This window comes from Nerophis ophidion, linkage group LG15 (genome assembly GCF_033978795.1).
Source record: "Nerophis ophidion isolate RoL-2023_Sa linkage group LG15, RoL_Noph_v1.0, whole genome shotgun sequence".
NCBI lineage: Eukaryota > Metazoa > Chordata > Actinopteri > Syngnathiformes > Syngnathidae > Nerophis > Nerophis ophidion.
Window position 1 is genome coordinate 22,569,413 of NC_084625.1, and position 23,048 is coordinate 22,592,460.

At 46.1% G+C, this 23,048-nt stretch overlaps 3 protein-coding genes across 3 annotated transcripts; all 3 read right to left on the reverse strand.

Moving 5' to 3' along the window:
- Nucleotides 1–2,579: 2,579 nt before the first annotated feature.
- Nucleotides 2,580–4,323, reverse strand: chodl (chondrolectin). Its single transcript, XM_061921843.1, has 3 exons — nucleotides 3,376–4,323; nucleotides 2,874–3,049; nucleotides 2,580–2,811 (listed from the first exon to the last, which is right to left on the reverse strand). The coding sequence occupies exons 1-3, from the start codon at nucleotides 3,452–3,454 to the stop codon at nucleotides 2,647–2,649; spliced, it is 420 nt and encodes a 139-aa protein (XP_061777827.1). The 5' UTR covers nucleotides 3,455–4,323; the 3' UTR covers nucleotides 2,580–2,646.
- Nucleotides 4,324–4,469: 146 nt separating this feature from the next.
- LOC133569474 (polypeptide N-acetylgalactosaminyltransferase 11-like) lies at nucleotides 4,470–12,264 on the reverse strand. The gene is made up of 12 exons (XM_061921842.1): nucleotides 12,126–12,264; nucleotides 10,770–11,017; nucleotides 10,589–10,712; nucleotides 10,360–10,526; nucleotides 10,170–10,295; nucleotides 9,847–10,096; nucleotides 8,861–8,978; nucleotides 8,647–8,799; nucleotides 5,281–5,484; nucleotides 5,092–5,196; nucleotides 4,884–5,021; nucleotides 4,470–4,815 (listed from the first exon to the last, which is right to left on the reverse strand). Exons 2-12 carry the CDS (start codon nucleotides 10,981–10,983, stop codon nucleotides 4,678–4,680), a joined length of 1,737 nt encoding a protein of 578 aa, XP_061777826.1. The 5' UTR covers nucleotides 10,984–11,017; nucleotides 12,126–12,264; the 3' UTR covers nucleotides 4,470–4,677.
- Nucleotides 12,265–12,343: 79 nt separating this feature from the next.
- LOC133569472 (histone-lysine N-methyltransferase 2C-like) lies at nucleotides 12,344–22,520 on the reverse strand. Its single transcript, XM_061921841.1, has 28 exons — nucleotides 22,415–22,520; nucleotides 22,090–22,322; nucleotides 21,616–22,023; nucleotides 21,392–21,499; nucleotides 20,544–21,317; nucleotides 20,036–20,461; nucleotides 19,797–19,958; nucleotides 19,591–19,723; nucleotides 19,410–19,524; nucleotides 19,162–19,337; nucleotides 18,978–19,090; nucleotides 18,785–18,913; nucleotides 18,639–18,681; nucleotides 18,435–18,553; nucleotides 18,135–18,221; nucleotides 17,861–18,058; nucleotides 17,660–17,787; nucleotides 17,382–17,574; nucleotides 17,086–17,295; nucleotides 16,594–16,970; nucleotides 16,411–16,523; nucleotides 16,214–16,350; nucleotides 16,016–16,143; nucleotides 15,739–15,940; nucleotides 13,374–13,490; nucleotides 13,233–13,306; nucleotides 13,047–13,155; nucleotides 12,344–12,968 (listed from the first exon to the last, which is right to left on the reverse strand). The coding sequence occupies exons 2-28, from the start codon at nucleotides 22,261–22,263 to the stop codon at nucleotides 12,876–12,878; spliced, it is 5,046 nt and encodes a 1,681-aa protein (XP_061777825.1). The 5' UTR covers nucleotides 22,264–22,322; nucleotides 22,415–22,520; the 3' UTR covers nucleotides 12,344–12,875.
- Between the last annotated feature and the right edge of the window lie 528 nt (nucleotides 22,521–23,048).

Below are 23,048 nucleotides of genomic sequence, written 5' to 3' on the forward strand. Positions count from 1 at the left end.
TTTACAGTAAAATAACTCCATCAAACTAATTAAAACTTTACAAAAATTGTTATTAAAATATTTTTAGAAGCAGAACTATGTTATTTTGCACCAGACTTAAGGTATTTTACTGTATTATTTTATAGACGCCATCCTAATTTTATACATTTTGCAAATACAGTTTTACAGTAAATAAACTTACATCCATCAAATTAAAGAGCTAAAATATGTTTATTATAAACTATTCTTAAAAAAAATATATATAATGTTATTTGGCACCAGAGTAATTCTATTACCGGCAATATTATTCAATTAACGCTATCCTAATATTATACATTTATTATATTCATTTTCACAGTATGTCAACTAACTTCCAACTTATTAAAACTTCCCCGGTAATGCTATTAAAAAATATTTAAAAACAAATAACTATGTTATTTTGCACGAGGCTGTTTTATTATATTTTACAAATGCCATCTAAATTTTATATACTTTGTAAGTTGAAAAAAGTACTTTTCACACTAAATAAACTCCAACTGATTAAAAGCCTCCAAAACATTTTCAATTAATTTTAAAAAACTACAATGTTATTTTGTCTTGGGCTAACTTATTTTATTATTTCATAAACAACATGCTAATTGTACATATTTTGTACATTAATTTACATTGTTATTAAATTATTTTCAAAAACAACTCTACAGTAGTAATTTACGCTCAGAGTACATGATTTTATTATTTCAGAAACGCCAGATCAATTTTATACATCCAGTAAATACATTTTCACAGTAAATTAAAACTCCGTGCAACTAATTAAAATAAAAAAATGCTTTTAATTTGAATGAAATTTAAAACAAAAAAAACTTATTTGTGCCAGACTTATTTGTTTTAATTAATACTTCATAAACACCGTTCAAATTTTATGTATTTTGTAAATAAGTCTTCACAGTAAATTAATTCAAAGTGAAGTAAATGAAAACATTACATCATGTGCTCTGCATTATGCACATTACGTTAGGTACAACACAATATGTAATGTAAATAATCAAAATCGATTAATTAAACTGTAACTTGTAAATCCATTAAATAAATATATAAAAAGGTGTTTCATCAAATCAAAGGAAACACAAAGCACATTTTTATCCCATTATTGCAAGAGTTTTTTAATCTTAAAATTCACTAAATTAGTTCAATGTAATCAGGAGCAATCAAGGATGAAATAATTGCATAAAGTCCCGCATATATGCTGTATATAATAAATGTTTTATTACATGGAAGTTATTGCTGCTTTACCCTGCTTCATAATGTCATAATATTTTCCCTCAGCTATTGCAATAATATAGTTTTAGAGGTAATTTAATAACATTGTGTGCATTTATTGATACTTTTATGGCTCCTAATAGCTCTAATATTACTTTTGTACCAGTCGTCTTAAAGGCCTACTGAAACCCACTTCTACTGACCACGCAGTCTGATAGTTTATACATCAAAGATGAAATATTAACATTGCAACACATGCCAATACGGCCTTTTTAGTTTACTAAATTGCAGTTTTACATTTCCTGCGAAGTGTCCTGTTGAAAACGTCGCGGTATGATGACACGTGTGTTTGACGTCTCGGGTTGTAGCGGACATTATTTTCCAGCCCGATCCAAGCTATAAATAGTCTGTTTTAATGACATAATTACACAGTATTCTGGACATCTGTGTTGCTGAATCTTTTGCAGTTTGTTCACTTAATAATGGAGAAGTCAAAGTAGAAAGATGGAGGTGGGAAGCTTTTAGCCTTAAGCCACACAAACACAGCCGGTGTTTCCTTGTTTAAAATTCCCGTAGGTGAAGCTTTACTATGGAACAGAGGGGTCAAGCGAACATGGATCCCGACCACATGTCAACCGGCAGGTTTCGGTGAGAAAATTGTGGTAATAAGTGGGCTCATACTGGAGACATCAACGGAGCTTCCGTCCTGTTGCAGCTGTGTTACTTCCCTCAAAGACACTCGCGGTCAACACACCCGTGGCCACACCCCTCCGATTTCAGGTACTATTTAATCTCACTAAAACACTAGCAACATGATAGGCAGATAAGGGATTTTCCAGAATTAATAACATCTGAATCGCTCCCACTGCAATCGCCTTTTTTTTTTAACTTTTTTTTTCTTTATAGTCCTTCACTCTAAATTTCCTCATCCATGAATCTTTCATCCTCGCTCAAATTAATGGGGAAATTGTCGCTTTCTCGGTCCGAATAGCTCTTGCTGCTTTAGGCTATGATTGTAAACAATGTGAGGATGTGAGGAGCTCTATGACCCGTGACGTCACGCGCACATCGTCTGCTACTTCCGGTAAAGGCAAGGCTTTTTTATTAGCGAACAAAAGTTGCGAACTTTATCGCCGATGTTCTCTAATAAATCCTTTCAGCAAAAATATGGCAATATAGCGAAATGATCAAGTATGACACATAGAATGGACCTGCTATCCCCATTTAAATAAGAAAATCTAATTTCAGTAGGCCTTTAAAACCACTCCCCTCGACACCACGTGTATTTTGACAAATAATAATCTACATGGAGCCATTTATTGCAGAAGAAACAAGATGCTCGTGCATGCCAGATCCGATGTTGTGTAACGTGTGAAATTTCACACACACGCACAGAGGGTGTGTTAGTCCCTACCTGAAGGATGCCATGCTGCCATCAGTCCACCTGTAGAGCTGCGGACAGGAAGTGGCGACGTCGGGAGCTTTATGGTCCTCACCATCCACCCGAGTCAGACCGATCCAGAAGTCTCCATCTGCTATTCCAGCTCCGCCTCCTCCTGCTCCTGAGCGCAACTCCTGGGGGAAGAGGGAAAAAAATAGGATGAGGAGAAGAAGAGGAAGGCGAAGGTTGGTCTCACCTGCAGCAGGTGTTCGACGTCTTCCTGCTCGGAGGGACTTTCAATGCTGAGCAGCGAGCCGCCGTCCATGTGACACGCCAGCTCTGCCTCCCTGAAGCCCACGCGGCTGGAGACGTCGTGGAAGTAGGCCATCTTGTAGCAGGGCTGCGCGCCCTCGCCCAAACACACCGTCTGACCTGTGGCGTGGGGGACAGAAGGACATCAGACCTTACTAATGACATCATCAGTGCATGCACACACACACACAGAGAGACACACACACTGCAGATCTTATTGCAGCAGCATGCACATTAAGTGATTAGCTGCAGCGTCTTGTGCGGAATCATCACTTTGCTCTTCGACACACACTCAAGAGCTTCTTTTAGTGTGTGTGTCATAGACGTATGCATTTTATATCCATACACAGGTTACATGAATAAAAAATTAAAAAAATGTCACGGTATTGAAAATGTGACACGTGCGTGACCTCTTGACCCGACCCTAAAAAAGCACTTGAACTCACCACTCAGCACCCGCGTGCCACGGACTGCTCTAACCAGGACAATGCCTAGGATCCACAGCCTCATCAGGTCGAAGGTCATCTTTTTTTGGGGGGGCTTCAAAGTGACGCGATCGGTCGATTTCAAAGTAAAAGCACCTTTGCCTCCATGGCTTGCTGCTTGTCCTTTCCCTGCTCTTCTTCAGTGCGGGGGCTCTGCAACTGCTGTCCACAGTGACCCCGCCCACTTGCTGGGGCCCCGCCTCCCCTCTTCATTGAGCCCTAGGGGGCCAACACACACACACACACTTTACTTATCTAATTCATTTAGTGGGACAGCAGAAGCGCTAATCAATAACGCTCTTTCAAACACACAAGCATGACATCATCGCTATGCTAAGCTCGTCAGGAAGTGCTTTAGTCAGGAATGCAAAAATAAAGTTAAAAAAAAAAAAAGTTTTACTTACGTGTTTAATCTCTTTAGTTTGCGCACACACACACTCACAAATGACAAAGTTACAGATGTTCCCTGCATTGATCCACTGCAGGCGGCTGATCGTCTCCCGGCAAAGAAACACACACCACTTACTGATGAACACACACAGCAGGAAGTGAGGAAGATGAGATGAAGAATATTAACAAGCGACATCAGGTGGTCATGTCATAACAGTAATGAGTGCTGTCATGGTTACGGTCGGCGGAGTCAACAGCGTTGTTGTGCGTGTGTAAATTCAGATTGATCTTTACATCTCAGTCTCAGCTAAAACACACACACGCCTCATCAATTCATGTTTAAAGGATGGAGACAGGCTGTATTGATCTGTTTGTTACAGAAAAACTAGTCTGATGCTGCTTAATGTGTGCATGTGCTTGCATTAACACACTCACAAACTCAGGCTTTGACTCTGCCCCCACTTTTAAAACACTGTTTATCAGAGCTCATTATGATGGAATACTAATAAGTGTAACAGATTACTTATCGAATATGACTCTTTGAGGTCATGTGACCAAAGGAACGCCAGCAGCATCAATGCGGAGGAGGGAGGGGCCTACCTTGTTGTGACGCCCACTGATCCTGTCGCTGCGGGACTGACGACATCACAACTTCCCACAGCCAATTACAGTTGAAAGAGGAATTTTTATTCACACCTTTAAAATACGGGATAAACACAGGGGACATCTGGTGGGGTCAAAGGTCATACAGTACTCTCTTGATTGGGACCTTTTCACCTCCATAAAAACAAATCCCAGGGGATCTTTTTCTTTAAAAATAAAAAGTTGTGAGTTTAAAATCACGTTAAAAGATTGTCTCTTAGTCACATGACTTCAGGCTCCGCCCTCCAGCTTCCACTGCTGTGCCTGTGAGGCATCGCATATCGCCATGGAAACGTAGCCTTTGGGTCCCAGCGGCTGCACGGCGGAGAGACACTGACCCACCGACACCTGGTACAAACGCTCCGATTTCTGTGGGACACGCACACACGTTGATGGTTGCCTGTAATACGCGGCCGCTCAGCGTTTGAGCGTCTTACCCCCAAACTCCACTGCTGTGACCCCCCTGAGCCGTGACACTTCATCAGCCTAGGTGGGTCAAAGGTCCTGACCTCTGACACATCCAGACACAGAAGACCTGCCAAAACCAGCTGACCCTCCTCGTCGTAAGCCCACTCCTGCAAACGCACACATACACACGGTGATGACATCACTGTGATGTCACATGAAGGCAGGTCAGCGGTTCACCTGTTCACGGTCACTGGGGTCACACGGCCTCAGCACAACAGCGCCGCCCTTCTGGCTGGCTCGACTCTGTGCCACCAAGCAACGCCCGGTTGCTAGGTTACGAAGCTGAAAGGGAAAGTGTTGTTTAACTGCGCTACAACAGGAAGTGAGACTCATCACAAGTAAGTTGGCTCAGGGGTCAAAGGTTACCCGTCCTTGCAGCAGGACCCGGGGTCGTCTCAGGCCCTTGTTGCTCAGCAGCTGCTGCGGCTGCTTGTTGTTGATCTCGGGGTAGACGTTGTCCAGGTACCAGCTGAAGGACCGGCACTGGAGACTCTGCCTTAAAGCCACCCGCTCGCTGATGTCGCCGTAGCCGCGCTGGCGCAGCTCGGGACGGAGGGACAGGTACTGTTCCTTTGGAGGAGGGAAAAGGACAGGAAGCGATGTCCAACCTTTTGCTCATTGTTGTACCGAACAGTGGAACTTCGATTTACCAACTTAATTTGTTCTTGAACGAGGTTCATGAATCAAAAAGTTTGTATAGTGAAGCAACTTTCTCCAACATAATAATAATAATAATAATAGAGTACCAATGAGGGCTTCACGGTGGCAGAGGGGTTAGTGCGTCTGCCTCACAATACGAAGTTCCTGCAGTCCTGGGTTCAAATCCAGGCTCGGGATCTTTCTGTGTGGAGTTTGCATGTTCTCCCCGTGAATGCGTGGGTTCCCTCCGGGTACTCCGGCTTCCTCCCACTTCCAAAGACATGCACCTGGGGATAGGTTGATTGGCAACACTAAATTGGCCCTAGTGTGTGAATGTGAGAATGAATGTTGTCTGTCTATCTGTGTTGGCCCTGCGATGAGGTGGCGACTTGTCCAGGGTGTACCCTGCCTTCCGCCCGATTGTAGCTGAGATAGGCGCCAGCGCCCCCCGCGACCCCGAAAGGGAATAAGCGGTAGAAATGGATGGATGGATGGAGTACCAATGATTGTCACACACACACTAGGTGTGGCGAAATTATTCCCTGCATTTGACCCATCCCCTTGATCACCCCCTGGGAAGTGAGGGGAGCAGTGGGCAGCAGCGGTGCCACGCCCGAGAATCATTTTTGGTGATTTAACCCCCAATTCCAACCCTTAATGCTGAGTGCCAAGCAGGGAGGTAATGGGTCCCATTTTTATAGTCTTTGGTATGACTCAGCTGGGGTTTGAACTCACGACCTACCGATCTCAGGGCAGACACTCTACCCACTAGGCCAAGAAAATGTAAATATGAATGATAGGTTGATTGGCAACACTAAATTGGCCCTAGTGTGTGAATGTGAGTGTAAACGTTGTCTGTCTATCTGTGTTGGCCCTGTGATGTGGTAGCAGCACCCCCCGCGACCCCGAAAGGGATAAGCGATAGAAAATGAATGGATGGATGGATTGTTCCAGCTTTGACAAAACTTTCATATATTAGTGAAGGTTTGTACACTTTGAACACAATATAAAGTGCTACACAGTACTGTATTTCAGTGTTTCTTAACCATAGGGCCATTGTTGGCCCATTTCTCAGTGGTGGTCCGTATGGGCTGCAATGGTACTTATTTGTAATACACTTTTCTACCACATGTGGCAGTAATGACAATATCAAATAAACAGAAGAAGTCTGGAGCAAAAGTCATAGAAATGTTTTTTAAATCGCAAAACATATTATTTAAATGGTAAAGTTTTATTTATTGAAGTTGCCTTGAGAGTAAGCTTTTCTCATTAGCTGTGAAATAAGTGTGCATTGGCATATTTTTCCAGAAAAGTCCGGTCTCAATTACAACTACAACTTGCTATGGTGTGATGCCTGCTTTGTCAATTTTTCCATACTTGCGATCGCCGTAAATGTACTCCTTGAAAAGCGATACCCTCCTCCTTTCCACGCTGGTCTGTTTTTCTTTTTGGCACTTACATTGAGTTGGCAAAATTGACAAAACTTGTCAAAAGGCAAAAAAAAACACAAAATGCACACACATAGAAGTGCTGAGAAGTGACTGGTCATGTACTGTGCAGCAAGCAGTGTTGTAATAACGGCGTTATTTTTTTTAAAGTAATGAGTAATCTGTTGTGTCCTTGAGCAAGACCCTTCTTTCTTGCTCCTGATGGCTCCTGATGGCCCCTGGTTAGCGCCTTGCATAGCAGCTCCTGCCATCAGTGTGTGAATGTGTGTGTGAATGAATGAATATGGAAATAGAGTCAAAGCGCTTTGAGTTCCTCAAAAAAAATATAGAAAGGCGCAATACAAGTATAACCATTTAACTAATTACTGTTCCCATCGTTGCAACGTTGTTCCCGTTACTGAAAATGTGAAGTGGCTCATTACTGCTGTTCAGTTAAATGAAACACGAGGTGTCAGATTTCAGCCACACATCTGAGAAGGGGTGGGGATGATGGCGCCGTTGTAAATGTGTTGATGATAATTGGTGGGTGGGTGGATCATGCCCTGCTCATCCTGTCTCACTACATGCGCTGACTGACACACAACCAGACGGGGATAATTATGACGAGCCGCAGCCAGGGAAATTCAAAAGTAGCCTTCTCAAACTTCAAAAACCACTACTCTTGCTCATTGCAATTAAAGGCAAGAATGTTTATGTGACATGCACACTATGTTCTGGAGAAAAGCGTTTATCCACGTCTGCTTCAAGCAACTAGAATTGCACCTCACATCAACACCTGCTGACATGACACTTGATGCTGCTTGTTGTTATCGGCTACAACACATTTTGGAATTTGGATTAATCATTAAAACTAATTTGCATAAATTTTAATTTGCTTGAGAAAATACCCCAATATTTGTAGACAAATACAATTGTATTGTTAGAATGTCATCAAAGAACGTTTTAAAAACTTTTTACTTGAATGCATCTCAGTTATTTGCACCAAACTTTCTACAGTTTGATCTAAAGTTCTCTCAGGCTGTATTTTACTATACAGGTGCAGAGAATTGCAATACTTAAAGACCAAATGTTATTTTGTGTCTTTTTACCCAAGTTGGTACCATATTAGGTTTTGTGGCTTCAATATTTATTGTTGTAACTTCACAGAACATTAATTACTTTATACATTTTTATTTCTATGCATATCATATGGCACACTGCAATCTATTGAGTTTAGATAAATGCCTTTTTAAATAAAAAATGTAGTATTCAGTGTTTTTATTCTTCAATCATCTTTGGCTTCAAAGATGTGATCAAATTAATATCGTGTAAAATAACAAAATTAAAAATAATGTCACAGTTACATTGCTGACTAACTAATTACTTTTAAAGTAAGGTAACTGAGTTAGTAACAAACACTTATTTGGGAGAAATAATTTGTTACTGTAACTAATTACTTATTTAAAGTAAGATAGCCAACACTGGCAGCAAGTGACTTGGAGGCTCTGCCTCCGCCTCCACAAAAATGTTACACCCCGCTTTTTGCCTGCAGGTGTGAAACAGAATGAATGACTGAATGAAGCGTTAATACACAGGCCTACTTGGCTCGAGCTAAAGTTCGGAAATGGAAAAGTTGGCAAATCGAGGTTCTACTGTTTGTGTGTACCTTGTACTCATCCATCCAGACGTGAGCGAGGCGCAGGGAATTATGGGCCATTGTGTCGTGCCCCCCAGGGGAGCCATAAGGCCGCCTCTTCCTGAAGATGTGACCCACTCTGGAGCAGGGGATGATGAGTAGCTGCCCGCCGCACATCCAAATCTGACACACATTTGTTGATGTCACATTAGCCCGCCTCCACTGATCAAAGCCCAGCACTCACCCTGAACGAGATCTCCAGGTTCTCTCCGCCCCAGATGTCCATGCCAGGGTCGTATTGGCCGAGCTCGATGAAGTACTTCCTGTCCATTGCAAACAGACCGCCGGCCATGGTAGGGGACCTGCGACAAATAGTGAGATGTTGACAACTAGATGTCCGATGGCTTTTTTGCCGATATCCCGATATTGTCCAACTCTTAATTACTGATTTCGATACCGATGTATGCAGTCGTGGAATTAACACATTATTGTGCCAAATTTTGTTGTGATGTCTCGCTGGATGCATTAAACAATGTAACAAGGTTTTCCAAAATAAATCAACTCAAGTTATGGAAAAAATGCCAACATGGCACTGCCATATTTATTATTGAAGTCACAAAGTGCATTATGTTTTTTAACATGCTTCAAAACAGCAGCTTGGAATTTGGGACATGCTCTCCCTGAGAGAGGATGAGGAGGTTGAGGTGGGCAGGGTTGGAGGGGGGCGGTGTTGAGGTGGGGTAGGGAGTAGGGGGGGCTGTGTATCGTAGCGCCCCGGAAGAGTTAGTGCTGCAAGGGGATCTGGGTATTTGTTCTGTTGTGTTTACGTTGTGTTACGGTGCGAATGTTCTCCCGAAATGTGTTAGTCATTGTTGTTTGGTGTGGGTTCACAGTGTGGCGCACATTTGTAACAGTGTTAAAGTTGTTTATACGGCCACCCTCAGTGTGACCTTTATGGCTGTTGACCAAGTATGCATTGCATTCACTTGTGTGTGTGAAAAGCCGTAGATATTATGTGATTGGGCCGGCACGCAAAGGCAGTGCCTTTAAGGTTTATTGGCGCTCCATACTTTTCCCTACGTCCGTGCGGCGTTTTTAGAAGTCATACATTTTACTTTTTGAAACCGATATCAATAATTTCCGTTATTAGATTTTAAAGCATTTATCGGCCAATATTATCGGACATCTCTATTGACAACCGATCACACCAGGGGGGAGCAGGATCATTACCTGATGGGGGTGATGGAGCCTCGAGGCCCCGTAAAGTGCGTGGCGGGAACAGGGTCCCACTTGAAGTGCAGCCCCCAGTTGAAGCCGCCCCTGACGATTGGGGAGGGCGAGTAGGCCAGCGTGTCGGCCGAGATGATGTCGATGACAGGACACACCACCGTGTGGCGGTCTGCCTGTATGGGCGCCAACAGGGGCTGCAGCCACGCCTGGTTGACCTCGCAGTGGCTGTCCAGGAAGACTAGCACCTCACCTGTGACAAACCTGTGGTTAAGGACGTAGGCTTTAAGGAGGTATCCCGCCCTAGTTGGCGATGGAGGACACACCGGTGGCGTGCGAGGCTCCTATCATACGTCCTCGGATGAGTCCCTCCCTCTTCTCGTTCCTCACAAGTTTGACGTTTCCTTTCAGTTCGTCTCGGATGTAACGATCCAGCTCCGCCTTCAGCTCCTCTGGACGGACACCCGTCAGAGCGCGGCGAGGACAGGAAGTTAAGAAATGTCGTCACATGCTTACCGAGCTCGCTGTGGTCGTCCACCAGGATGATCTCATGCAGGAGGTAGGCCGGGGTGCGGTCCAACACGCTGTGGACGGTCCTGGTGAGGGCGGAGAGCGCCTCGTTGAAGAAGCAAATGACCACGCTGGCGGGTGGTAACTTCTGAGGGTACGTCTCATCACGACACCTGTGGAAACATGTTTTCACGCAACAATAGCGTCAGCATCGTCTGCACTTGTTTCGTCTTACCGCGTGTCTCTGGTGTCGGGGAGTTGGCGGTGTGGACCCAGGCGCCGCGAGATCAGCACGTTGAAGGCGTGTTGATGGTAGCCGGCGTCTCGCACCTCCTGGTCGGCCTCGTTGAAGATCATACCTGCATACACGCTCATGAAGCCCACGTCTTGCCGCAAATGACAACACAGTTGCTCACCCATCTCAGGCGACAGCTCTGGCCCTGCGTCACCTGGCAGAGCGCGCCGCCCCCCCGCCTTCAGGTGTACAGACTCCTGGCGACGAGGCCTGACAGGGGTCCGGCCGATGCCCGGCTCCGCCATCATGGTGAAGTAAAGGAGGAGGATAACGGACCAGGTGGCCGAGGTGACCAGGCAGCCGTAGCAGAAGTACCTGAGCGTGACACTGGCCATACTGGCCGAGCGGGCATCGCTTTACATCACACTGCTGCAGAGAGAGAGAGAGAGGCAATGATTGGAGCCATTCAATATTCACGTGACCAGGAAGTGGGGGCACTGGGCGGAGCCTGGCAAGCCGCACTCATCCATGTTGACATGTTCGACGTTTTATATTATACAATATGTCCTCTCATGGACAGCCCATATCAGGGTTTCCCACACATTAATTTATTTGTGGCGGCCCGCCACGAAAGAATTACGGCCGCCACAAAAAAAAAAAAAGGAATACATTTTTTTCGGCTTTTGACTCGCTCGACCGCTCATAAAATCAATGGGACTCTGTCTGTGAATGGAGCTTGTAGTTACATATTATATAAATATGTAAATATTATATAAATATGTATATACATTTGTACATAAAGTGTTGTAATTATATTCCAACTCTGCGTTCTTCTTGGTCATCGCCGCCGCCGCCGCCGCCGCCTCCCCCCATAAATAACCCCCCGGCCCCCAAACCCCCCTCCCGACCACACCACCACAAATAGATGCCTGACCTGTGGGAAACACTGCATATAGTACGTTCACATTACATGAGGCAAAATATTTACTTTTAGAAGAGGTATATTAAAATTGAAAACACAGGAAAAAGTCATTTAATGGGGAAAAACAAGGCAAAGTTCCTTAGGGTCATAAAGCAAAGTCCCTTCATAAAAATCGCCATTTGAAAGTCCTCTCACATCACCTGACTTAAACATAAACTGCACAAAACAAATGCCCTTTTTTTTCCATTTATATTGAAATTATTTTCTACTGCAATTACATAAATAGAAGAACGCAAAAGGGAATAAGCGGTAGGAAATGGATGGATGGATGGAACACAACATTAATCAATAGGACAAACAAAACGAGAAACTAAATTATTAAATGTTGGCCAGTCGGGTGTTTAAGTTTGGTGTTTGCGACAAAATGTGTATTAGGTAATAATAACATGTTATTTGGACACTTTAACCGTTGACTTATACTCGACGAGGGAGTTAGAATAAACTCGTCTGATAATGGAACCAAGTTAGCTTAGCATAACATAGCAACTTCCCGCGGTTGACTTGTTGGAACGTTAGCAGTTAGCTCGCTTTGCAAAAGCGTCGACGGTTACTTACGCTCGTTCATCAGCTGTACTCGGCCGCCCTGCTCCGCGGCACTCCGGCAGCGAGCTGGACAGCTCACTCGCATACACAGGAAATAGACACGGAGTCACTCGGGGTATACTTCCGCTACGGGCTTCCACAATAAAACGTACCCTTCAAAATAAAAATCCATTGTTTCCACGGTCGGAATAGGGAACGCGCAGCGCGATAGAAACAATTCGAAGCCGTGCTTTCAAGATGTAAAATATTTTTATTTTCTGTAAATGATTCTAAATCAGGCTCCACATACCCCCCTTTCAAAAACAAAAAGGCATCCTCACACAGTAAAAAAAACCAAAACCCGAAGGGGGGCGTGGCCACAGACTGTACATCAGCAGAGTTCTGATACAATTTGAATATACACAAATAAAAAGACACACGTGGAGGGGCAGGGCAAACAAAACGTCACGGTCAGTACTGTGAAGATTCCTCATTTTTAGTTATTTACACGCCGCGACTCTCCTCCACGACTGGCTGTGATTAGAAAATAACTTCATTTAGTAATAAATACAACAAAAACATTTTATTTTACAGATGTAAGGGGAAATGATCTGCCTTGATTGGATGTTTTGTTTAGTGCAAGTCATGACCACGTGGGGGCGTCTTTGTACAAATATACACACTACACAGAGAGGACCAGCCTCTTTTGTAACCCCACTCCTGACCCCTCTCCTTTAATGAGCATCTTTGATATGAGGTGAATGCGTTAATGAGCGTGTGCGCTCAGTTCATCCACTTGCGACAGTTGAAGGCCCCGCAGTGGCATGGAATCTTGTGTTGGTCGTCCTCCAGGTCAAACTTGTAGTCGTAGCTCAGCTGAAAAAGAGAAAGAGTGATTGCTGACCTCTGTAACCAAGCCAACCAATGGCAGCTGCGCATGACGGGCATTTTTACCTCCTCTCCCCTCTGGATGCGTCGGCACGAGCTGATGATGATCTTGTTCTCCTTCTCAACGCTGACCACCTCCGTGATGCAGTTGGGAGCACACGAGTGGTTGATGTACCTGTCAATCACACACAGAGGGCCATTAGTAAGACGCTAACAGCTTTATGAGAGCATACATTAGGACGCCCGGGCTACCTGGCGGGTCCTCCAGTGATGGTGGCGTCGATCACGTAGTCATTGTCAATGCGGAACATGTACACGCCTCGATTCTACGCAGAGAGCCAAATTGATTAGATTAGCATGTAAACTAAGCTAAAAAGAGGCGAGTATTGTTACCTGACTCTCGTAGACTCGCTCCTTGCGGTTGGCCACTTCACTCCTGATGATAGCGCCGATGTACTCGATGACCATGGTGCATTTCTCGATATCTCTCGCGGCGTACAAACCAAGACCCTGCAAACATGTACACAGTGAGCGACAGTTCCTGCTCAGAGCATCGTCTGCGTGAGGAAAATGGTGTCCACAAACATGCGTGCAGACTTATTTTGCGGGTGCACAATCTCGCACAATCCCGCTCAGCGTCTTAAATGCATCTTTTTGCTCCCGCGCGGACTGTATGCGATCACGATGTGTCTTTCTCTTTCTCACACGAGATATTGCACCCTTTTGACACTTAGGGGCAGGCATTGAATACACAGACCGGTAAATTCTCCTTTCTAATTGGTTAAATGCCTACCAATGTCATGTCATAACCAACACAAGGGAACCTGTTGTGTGTCGCTTCTGAAGTAGATTGGCGTCTTTAGGCAAAATAACCCAAAATATTAGTGTATTTTGTCATTTAATATATAGGTTTTACATTACATTACCATTCATGATGATGTCATGTGAACGTCAGATCTTTAAAAACAACCTTTAACAACTTGATGTCATAGATAGATTTAAAATGGCAAATGTTTATATATATTATATCCACTGTTGCTTCGTATAAACCTACTGTATTTCCTTGAATTGCCGCCGGGGAGCTAATTAATTTGAAACCTCTTCTCACTCATGCGCTTACCAAAGGCATGCGGTAAAAGTAAGCATGCGCTAATTATTTCAAAACATCTTCTCACTCCGGCACTTACCAAAGGTATGCAGTAAAAATTTGAGTGTGATGTAAGCTTGGACCTTAAATCCCACTGAATAGCTCTTAATCTTCTTTCCTTTATGCGATTTCAAATTACCGGTATTGAAATCAGCCTCCTCCATTTTGAAAATCATGACAGGGGAAGTGTCACTCGATACGTCACGAGTTTGACCAGGCGGTAATACTAAGCATGCGCTAATTATTTTGGGAAGCGTGTTTGACCCGGCAGTAATTCAAGGCAGGCGCATACTACATGCCCTGCGGCAATTCAAGGAAATACGGTACTTTATATGATGAAAAGTAAATCATTTAATCACTGCTCTGATGTCAGAGTACCAGAGTTGTGAGTCTGATACCGTAGTGATGCGATCAAATTTTTGTTATTCTTATTTTGAGCACTTTACCTCATAAAGAATGATAAAAGTTCACTCTCCTCTTCTTCAGAAGGGACACAATTTGACGATAACAGTTCCCTTGGATTGTCTCTGACCAGGAGACCAGTCAGAAAGGAATGAACGTTATGCGCGTGAAAAAATAAAAACATTGCAAGCGCAAAGAGTGTGTTTTTACACATAAGGATTTAGGCAGTGTTTGATGCCATAGAGAACATGTGTCAAGCTCAATGCCCGATGGCTAGATAGTGCCCGCCACATCATGTTATGTGGCTTGCGAAAGCCTGGAAATAATATGCGTAAACAAAGTACTTTTTTCTTTTTTTTGCTAAGTGTATCCGTTCTTTTTATTTTGACAGAAAACATGTACTTTATTTTGACAGAAAACATGTACTAGCTGTACTTATATACAGCTAGCCTACATAGCATGTTAGCATCGATTAGCACGGCGTGCTAATCGATGCACACTCCACGTAAGTCAACTTGAATCCGTCCCTGATCGTGTTGTTACACCCTCCGACAACACACCGACAAGGCATGATGTCTCCAAGGTACGGAAAACAGTCGAAAAAACGGAAAATAACAGAGCTGATTTGACTCGATGTTTGTAATGTGTTTGAGAAAATGGCGGATTGACTACCTAGGTGACGTCACATTGTGACGTCATGGCCCCGAGAGCGAATAATAGAAAGGCGTTTAATTCTCCAAAATTCACCCATTTAGAGTTCGGAAATCAGTTAAAAAAACATATGGTCCCTTTTCTGCAAAATCAAGGTATATATTGACGCTTACATAGGTCTGGTGATAATGTTTCCCTTTAATGGTATATCACTGACTGCTCAGTCACCTATTTTAAAATGCTTTATTTTGAAAAATGTGGTACCGTTTAATGTTGTACAAAAACTTTTATTTCATGGTAAACTTCTGGTGTCCGAGCTGCCGTTTTTTTAACCCTAAAATTCACAGATTTTTTTTTTGTACAGTGCACGTTAAAAAAAATCTAATAATCAAATGCATAGGCAATTATGCAAAACTATGAAAAAATTATTAATACATTTATTTATATTCATATATATTCATAGTTACTAGCCGTCCTCTGAGGCCCGCTTAAGTGTAATGTGGCCCTTAATTAAAACAAGTTTGACATGCCTGTCATAGGAGCATAGAAAGTTATTACCTGGATGCGAGAACGCGCCAGGTAGACGTTGGTCTTCCACTCTGCTTTCATGCGTCGGTACTGTGACGACTTGGAGTGGCGACCCTGATGAGCCCCGGCCACCGTCTCACCCGGCGACAGAGAGATGACACCCGGCACCATTCCCACGATGGAGCCCACTGAGCCTTGACACCTGGGAGCCATGCTGGTCAACAGGTACGGCCTGAAACGTCCGGCAGGTTAAAAATGAATTGTAACATATTATGAAGGCGCGGCCCCCAAAGTCACAAGTTGGCACCTTTTTGCTTGGCTGACTTTGGGCTCGGACCGGGCTGAACCAGAAGGGTTGAAAGCTAGAGGCCACTCCATGAGCGGGTTCCGTCCGTAACGAAAGGTGTACCTCTCGCACGCCTCCACTCCTGGTAACTAGAGGCCCAATGCTATATGAGTCCCACAGTCAGGACAACAAGTCACGAAAAGGTGTCACAAAACGTACAGACTCAACGATCCTGCTGATGGCCGACGTGTTCAGCCCAAAAAGATCTTCTCCTTTCAGGTAAGACGGGAAGAGCTTCAGAGTGCCACTGGAGGACCTGAGCTGCGACACTGGTTCCAGGATCTGGTCCCAAACACCTGCAGGGAGCAGACAGTTAACAGGCTGAACAGAACACACAGAAAAATGCCGACATGTACCTTTAGGAGTTGTCGCGGTCAGAATGATGTCATCGTAGCCTTTCTCCACCACCTTAACCTTGAAAAGGGGTCGTCCGTCGTGGTCCTCGATAAAGCACATGTACTTGCAACGTCTGCATGAATCAAACTGTCAGTCAAGCAATTAAGGGATCAAGTGACACAAAGCATGCCATACAGGTTTACCGGTTCCTGTTGCGCATGCTCCAGTAGATGCGGTTGGCGTGGTAGCCGACTGGAAAGATGGCGACCTCGCTGTGGAAAGCGCTCATTTGCTGTGGGAGGAGCCTCCCGACTGCGCAAAAGAGTAGGCTGCCCACGCGAAACGTGTGCCGCTGCTCGCCACGCTGTACCATCGCCGCTACCTGCCTTGCCTCGTCCCTCTGCACGAACACGCGACGGAACACAGCGAAACACCGTAGCTCCGAGTTGTACGGATCGCACACAGACGAAAAAAAGTCGGAGGTCATGCCCGTGGTGGAGGATGGGGAGCTGCTGGAGGATCTGTCCCCGCTCAGAGGAGCCATCCTGGGCTTGTGGAAGTGACACAGCATGGTCTTGTCCTGAAGGAAAGAGAACAAATCTGGTCCAAGAACAACTTTTGGTATCGGGATTAGCGAGTGCCAATAATCAATTCAAGGGTTGCCAAGGAAACCATGTCAGTAAGTGAAGCCCTACCTTGAAGAAGGTGCAATGGGCCCGCAGCGCGCACGTGAAGTGGTATGTGTTGGTGCAGCGCAAACGGTTGCAGCCGCTGGTGGCGCCTGTCTGCTGGCAGTGCGCGCAGCGGAGCGTCAGACTGCGTCTTAGGGCCAACTCCACGTTGATAAGTGCGCCGGCCTGAGTCTCGTACACCTCACTGGACCACAGGGCACAGTTCAAATGGACCTGATGGACAGAACAAGAAACGATTGGACCGAGACAACTAGAAGTACAGCATCATAGACACATGGGGGGGGCGCCTGGGCACTCACCCACAGATCCAAGTCCAGGTTCAGCAGTCTGGCTGGCCCGTCTGTTATACCATCGCCCAGCTGGTGACAAAAGCAACACCTTCGCTGGTCCACAGGTATGGGGTCGGGTCGCAGGGACGCCCCCAGTTTCTTTAACATCACATCGATTTCCTCCTCTGTTGGCATGGCAACCGCTTCCTCCGAAATGGGACCCCTGGTTGAAAGGTGAGAATTTGAGGATGGCTTGGCTAAACATGCGAACACGAAGCACATGTCATGTGGCGCTACGTGGCGCTCACCTGGTCAAAGTGACGTTGATGTTCCAACGTCGCCAGCGAGAATTTTTCATCCTCTTCCCGTGGTGACTCAGCAGCAAGTCGTCCCCCTCAGAGAAGGCGTGGGGGTGGGGCTTCAGTTTCACCTTCACCTAGCCAATCAGTCAGTCAATCAAGTAATTAATACAAACTGCTCTGTTGACACAACTCGGACACGTCACTCACCTTCAGGCTGTCCACACGGGGCCTGATCTCCATAGTGACAGTGGAGGCGGAGGGGAACTGGAGGGGTGGGGACGAAGTGGCGGTCTGGGATGGAGTGATGGGAGTCCGAGGGAGGGTGTGGACGGCAATGGACGACATGTTGTTGGCGTAGTGGTGATGCAGTCTGCTGGGGGTATCAGGGGGTGTCTTGTCCTTAGGCTGTGGACACAAGAGTAATTATAATGACTGCAGTCATCGCCCAATCACATGCATGCGTTCTGATATGATGTCACACCTTTTCTGGAGAACTTGCGGTTTTCAGTCCAGTAGAGAAGAGAGCAGAGCAGTTTGGGCTACAGAAAAGCAGAGTGGACGAACCCTCCTGTAACAGACAATCACATTATCTTTTTAAACTGTTTATTTAACAAGGAAAGTCCCATTGATATCAATATTATTTTTTAAAAGGAAATCCTGCACATTCATACACTAGTGTAGGTGCCACTGGGAGCAAGGTGGGTAAAGTGTCTTGCAGAAGGCAAAACGGCTGTGATTAAGATGGCGGCAGCTGAAATTCTTATGGCATTGTCAAACTCACCTGTTTGACCACTTTGATTTTGCGAACTCCACTTCCCAGCAGTACTTTGCAGTGGCTGCAGGACGGCGGTCTGGAGACAGCAGGTGTAGCACCATGCTGGATGACGTCCATCCTCACACCTTTGGCCAAACAAAGAATATAATTTTTTTTTAACGCTGATCAGCGGGGAAGTAGAGTTGATGAAAGTAAAAAGTGTGAGCAGACCAGCTGGGGGCACAGGTCTCTGCTGCCTGATGCTTGCTGAAGCCTAAGAACACACACATATTAACGATACATTGATACCATTCATAATAACACAATAAAATGTGATTATAATATTCAAGCAAAGACAGTCCTATCTGAAGAGGCACCTGAGGAAGTGGCACTCTGACTCCTGCCAGCAGAGCCAGTGGGTTGCACTCAGCACGGCTCAGCTGGTAGTTGATTGAAGTGGGGACCCGCAGCAGCTTCGCCACTGTGGCCATGACACCAGGAACATTCTGGAAGGACAATGATGTTGTGAGGAGCAAGCCGGGTGGACAGAGCTATGAAAAAACAGTCTACCTGAGCAGCAGATGGGTTTAGGGTGATCGCTATGGTAACCAGATCTGTGTTGGAACAGGACGGAGGAGCCTGTTGGCTTGGCTCCGTCTTTACTTCCTGCTTTACCGCAGTGCCTGGATAAAGACGACATGATGATGGTTTCAAAGTCTGCCATGTGTTACCATTTTCTCCCCAGATAACTGACCTTTGCCCCAAGAGCAGGGCATGATGGGTATCGGTGGAGATGGGGAAGGGGACGGTAGCTCCAGTTTGATAAAGGACAGGTCGGGATATCTGCTGATCTCCATGTCTGCCACACTGTCAGGAGACGAGGAGGGGATGAAGTCTTCCGGGCTGCTGCGTAACGACGATTCTTGGGCTCTGAAGAGGACGTGGTGAGTTAGCGAGCAGAATAGAAAAGACTTCCCCTGAAAACCAGGAAGGTTATCTTACCGGAGCTCTTCTTGGTTGTTGTGGGGTGGAGTCGGCAGGGAGGCGGGCACGTCCACCGTCTTGGTCGTGTGATTTTCAGCCGGAAGCTCTTGAACCTTGGATTTGACACCTTTCACTGGTGGACATGACGTATGACTGAGCTGAAGCCTGGAGGATAACGTTCGATCATTACAGCACTCACCATCTTGCTCGGTGAGCTCCTTCCTGCTCAGTTCCTCTGCTGTAGCAAAGCCGTTCACTAGCTTCTGCTTTACCACCGGTGGGGGGGTCGGTGGCAGCGAGGCAGGCGGTGTGGGTGGGTTACCAAGGTTGTTCTGCAAGGGGGGAAGGAAGAGACAAAAATAAGCCTTAGGCAAACGATGTAGTTTAACTTTTCCGGACATGAACCTTGCATGTGAGCTGTGAGTAGTAGTCAATGACTCCGTCCAGGGAGGCGTTGCCAAAGGAGCCAGTGAGTCTGGAGTCGCTCCCTAGAGAGGTGCTGCCATAAGGGGGGAACAGACTCAGGTCGAACCCCAGAACGGGCTCCATGAGGGGTAGCACAGAGAGCTAAGAGAGAGGTAGATACACCATAAGAACTTGACACTGTAATGTGAATACAGTAAAGATGGCTGGAGTCAGTTCACCTGTCTGAGGTGTGTTATGATCTGCTCAGAGGGGGTGGAAGAGGAGTGAAGCATTTCGTCCTCGTCTTCTCGTTTCCTCCGCTTATATTTGGCCAGAGCTTTGTCTTTGTCGGGCCGAGCAGCTCTCTTACATCGCTGAGCCTTTTTCTTGCCTAACAAGTCCAAGACATCAGGATTGTCCACCATCATGTTGCCAAGGAAACCAGCACCGTCCTCCTCCTCAGAGCGCACACTGTCAGTGGAGAGTTGGTGGTGGACAGGAGGCGGGGCATGTGTGGTAGGCGATGGCGTCTTTGCCGGAGAAGCCTTTTCCTTCAGCAAGTGTCTGAGCAGCTCCTTCCCTGCGTCTCCTCCGACAGGAAGAGGGGAGGCGCACTCCAACTTTACTGGGTCTCCTCCACAAGGTCCTCGCTCCTCTCGCTCCTCCTGCAGGAATACGAATCAAACCAAAACAAATAATTATTGTTTGCATATGACAACAACACCGACTGCGGTACTGGTAACCAACCTTGACCCCCATGCGGCCACACAGGAGGCCTCTATGAGCCTCCATGTCCATTAGATGGGTTCTCTCCTGGGCTGCAGGGCACACAGACAGCTGATTCTCCAGTTCTGAGGATGGAGCCAGACCAGAGAGGGGAGGGGTGTTCATCTCAGCCAGCTCGGTGCTGCACCGTGTGGGCGTAGAGCACGAAGCATCTGAAAAGGCTGGAGTAGACGGGGCTGTGATGTCATCAGAGTGTGAGGACAGCGGTGTCCTGGCTCCCCCAGCAGAATTGTCTCTGTCCTTGTTCCCACTCCTCTTCTTCTTCTGGCTGTCGTCTGTCATGATGTCAGAGTACAGCTGCATGAGGGAGGCGGGGCCTCCGGATGAGGAGGGGGTGAAAACGGCATGTAGAGGGGCAGATGGGGATGAGGTTGAGGACTCCTGTCGAAATTGATGACCTTGACTTCCTTGATTTGAAGGAGCTATAAGGACCCCTCCAAGGCCAGGTGGACGGACCTGACCAAGACCTGCGGAGCCCAAAGGGCCTGGGAGTCTCGGGGTGGTCTGGAGGTTGGGCGACGACCCGAGGAGTTGTGGTGGTCTGGAGGCAGGCGGAGACTGCAGGAAGTCCTGGGGCAGCTCAGAACTGAAGAAAGGCATCTTGGAGAAAGTGTCCCCACTAGAGGTGGAGCCAGGAGTGCTGCCAGCTGCTGACCCTGTGGAACAGAGCCGAGCCAATCCAGGTCCCACAGATCCACCATGTGAACCTTGCTGCAAGACCCGATGGGAATCCACCTGAAGGCAGAGAAGAATGAAGTACAAACACAGCGTGTATATGTGTGTGTGTGTTTGCTAATGCAATGTCTCACCCCCTGCATGAGGTGCACCCTCTGCCGCTCCTGCTGCTCTCTTATTCTTTCTCTTCTTTCCCTCTCCTGGAAACCTTCACTGAATGGGTTGTTGTCATCAAATTTGACCTGCAGGTGCACATGAAGTGTTCCAAATATTACCTAACATTACCTCAAGCATTTATAGACTAATATTCTTGTGAAAAGCTCTTGATTTTGGTTATTGTTTGAGGTTCAATTCCTACCTGGGGGGAGGGTGCTGCTATGTCACCCCCTGAGGCACCACTGGGACCCCCAGTGGGTGTCCGGGGCACTGGGGAAAAGCCTGCTGATGGAGCTGAAAGTCTGGGCACAATGACTGGAGAGGGCTGTGAAGCCTGAGAGGGCTTTGAAAGGGTTTGAGGCAACTGTGGTGGCACCTGAGATGCCATATTCGGCCCTATCAACCCTGGAACAACTCCCACTGCTGGTGACCAACCAGGGGGAACGTTCTGGACACAGGGCAGAGCTGAGCCACTGGGCCTATTCTGCAGAGGTACTACCCCAGAAGGTACAATAGGAAGGTGTCTTTGCTGCTGCTGCTGTTGTTGTTGTTGTTGTTGTGTTCTGTAGTCCTCGATGAGCACTGTGTGATCTTTCTGCTGCTTACGGATCTGAAGGAGAACATACGCAAGTCAACAAGTAGTCCCTTTAGGGAGAGGTGGTGTGTAGGCACTGACCTGCTCCAGCTGCTTTTGGACAGTCCCCTGCTGCTCCATGATGTAGCGCAGCTGAGCAGCGTCTTCCTCTGCGAGTGCACGACCCGCCTTCTTTGCTGTCCTCTGCTTGGCCGACAGAGCCTTTTTGGTCTTGCGGTGAGCTGCGATTTGGTCCTCCAGGAGACGCTGCTGCATCTGCAAGAGTTGCTGGGTCTCACCCAACCACTCTTCATACTGACGTTTCTGAGAGTCGTCTGCAGCACAGTTAAGCAGAAATGCCCCGTCATAAACTGTTCAGCATTTCAGAAATTTTGAAATTCTCAGAAGTTGTGGGGGTGAAACTCACTAACAAATCCAGGTCCACAGCTGGGTGGATTTGGACGCAACAGTGGAGGGTGTACCTCTCCTTCCTGACAGAAAAAAAAGACACTTCATGATTAATACGGGTGCAACGATTCGTTTACATTGTCAAGAAAATTTTACAAGAAAATTTGTTGAGTAAGCATGATCGCCGAGCAGCAGCAACAGGAAAAGAAAAATGGCTGTGAGGACTGGCAACATCACCGCAGGCAAAAACATAGAAAATATGGAACATTTCACCCTAAACCTAAACCTTGCTTTTTCATGGCAGTACATCTATAATGAGGGAGCATTTAAATCGGAGGATTGTCAGACCTCTGAAGGATGAGGTCTGCGACTCTATTGGGTAAAATAGCTTGTTCGCTTGATATCTAACAAAAAGACAAATTTGAGTGGAAAAAAGTACTAAATATCCTTTTAGCCAAAGTCCGCCAGCTAAACTTGTTTTTCTTACCTGTGTGCAGCTCTCCGAACACATCATTATCAAAGAATTAACTTTTTTTTTGAGGAAGTTAGTTAGCCTAAGTGTTGTTTTATTGCTGCCATTTGACTATCCTTTGTTTACAAATGAATTGATATTTCATTTTTGTCAGTACTTTGCCTATTCTTGCTTTATAAAA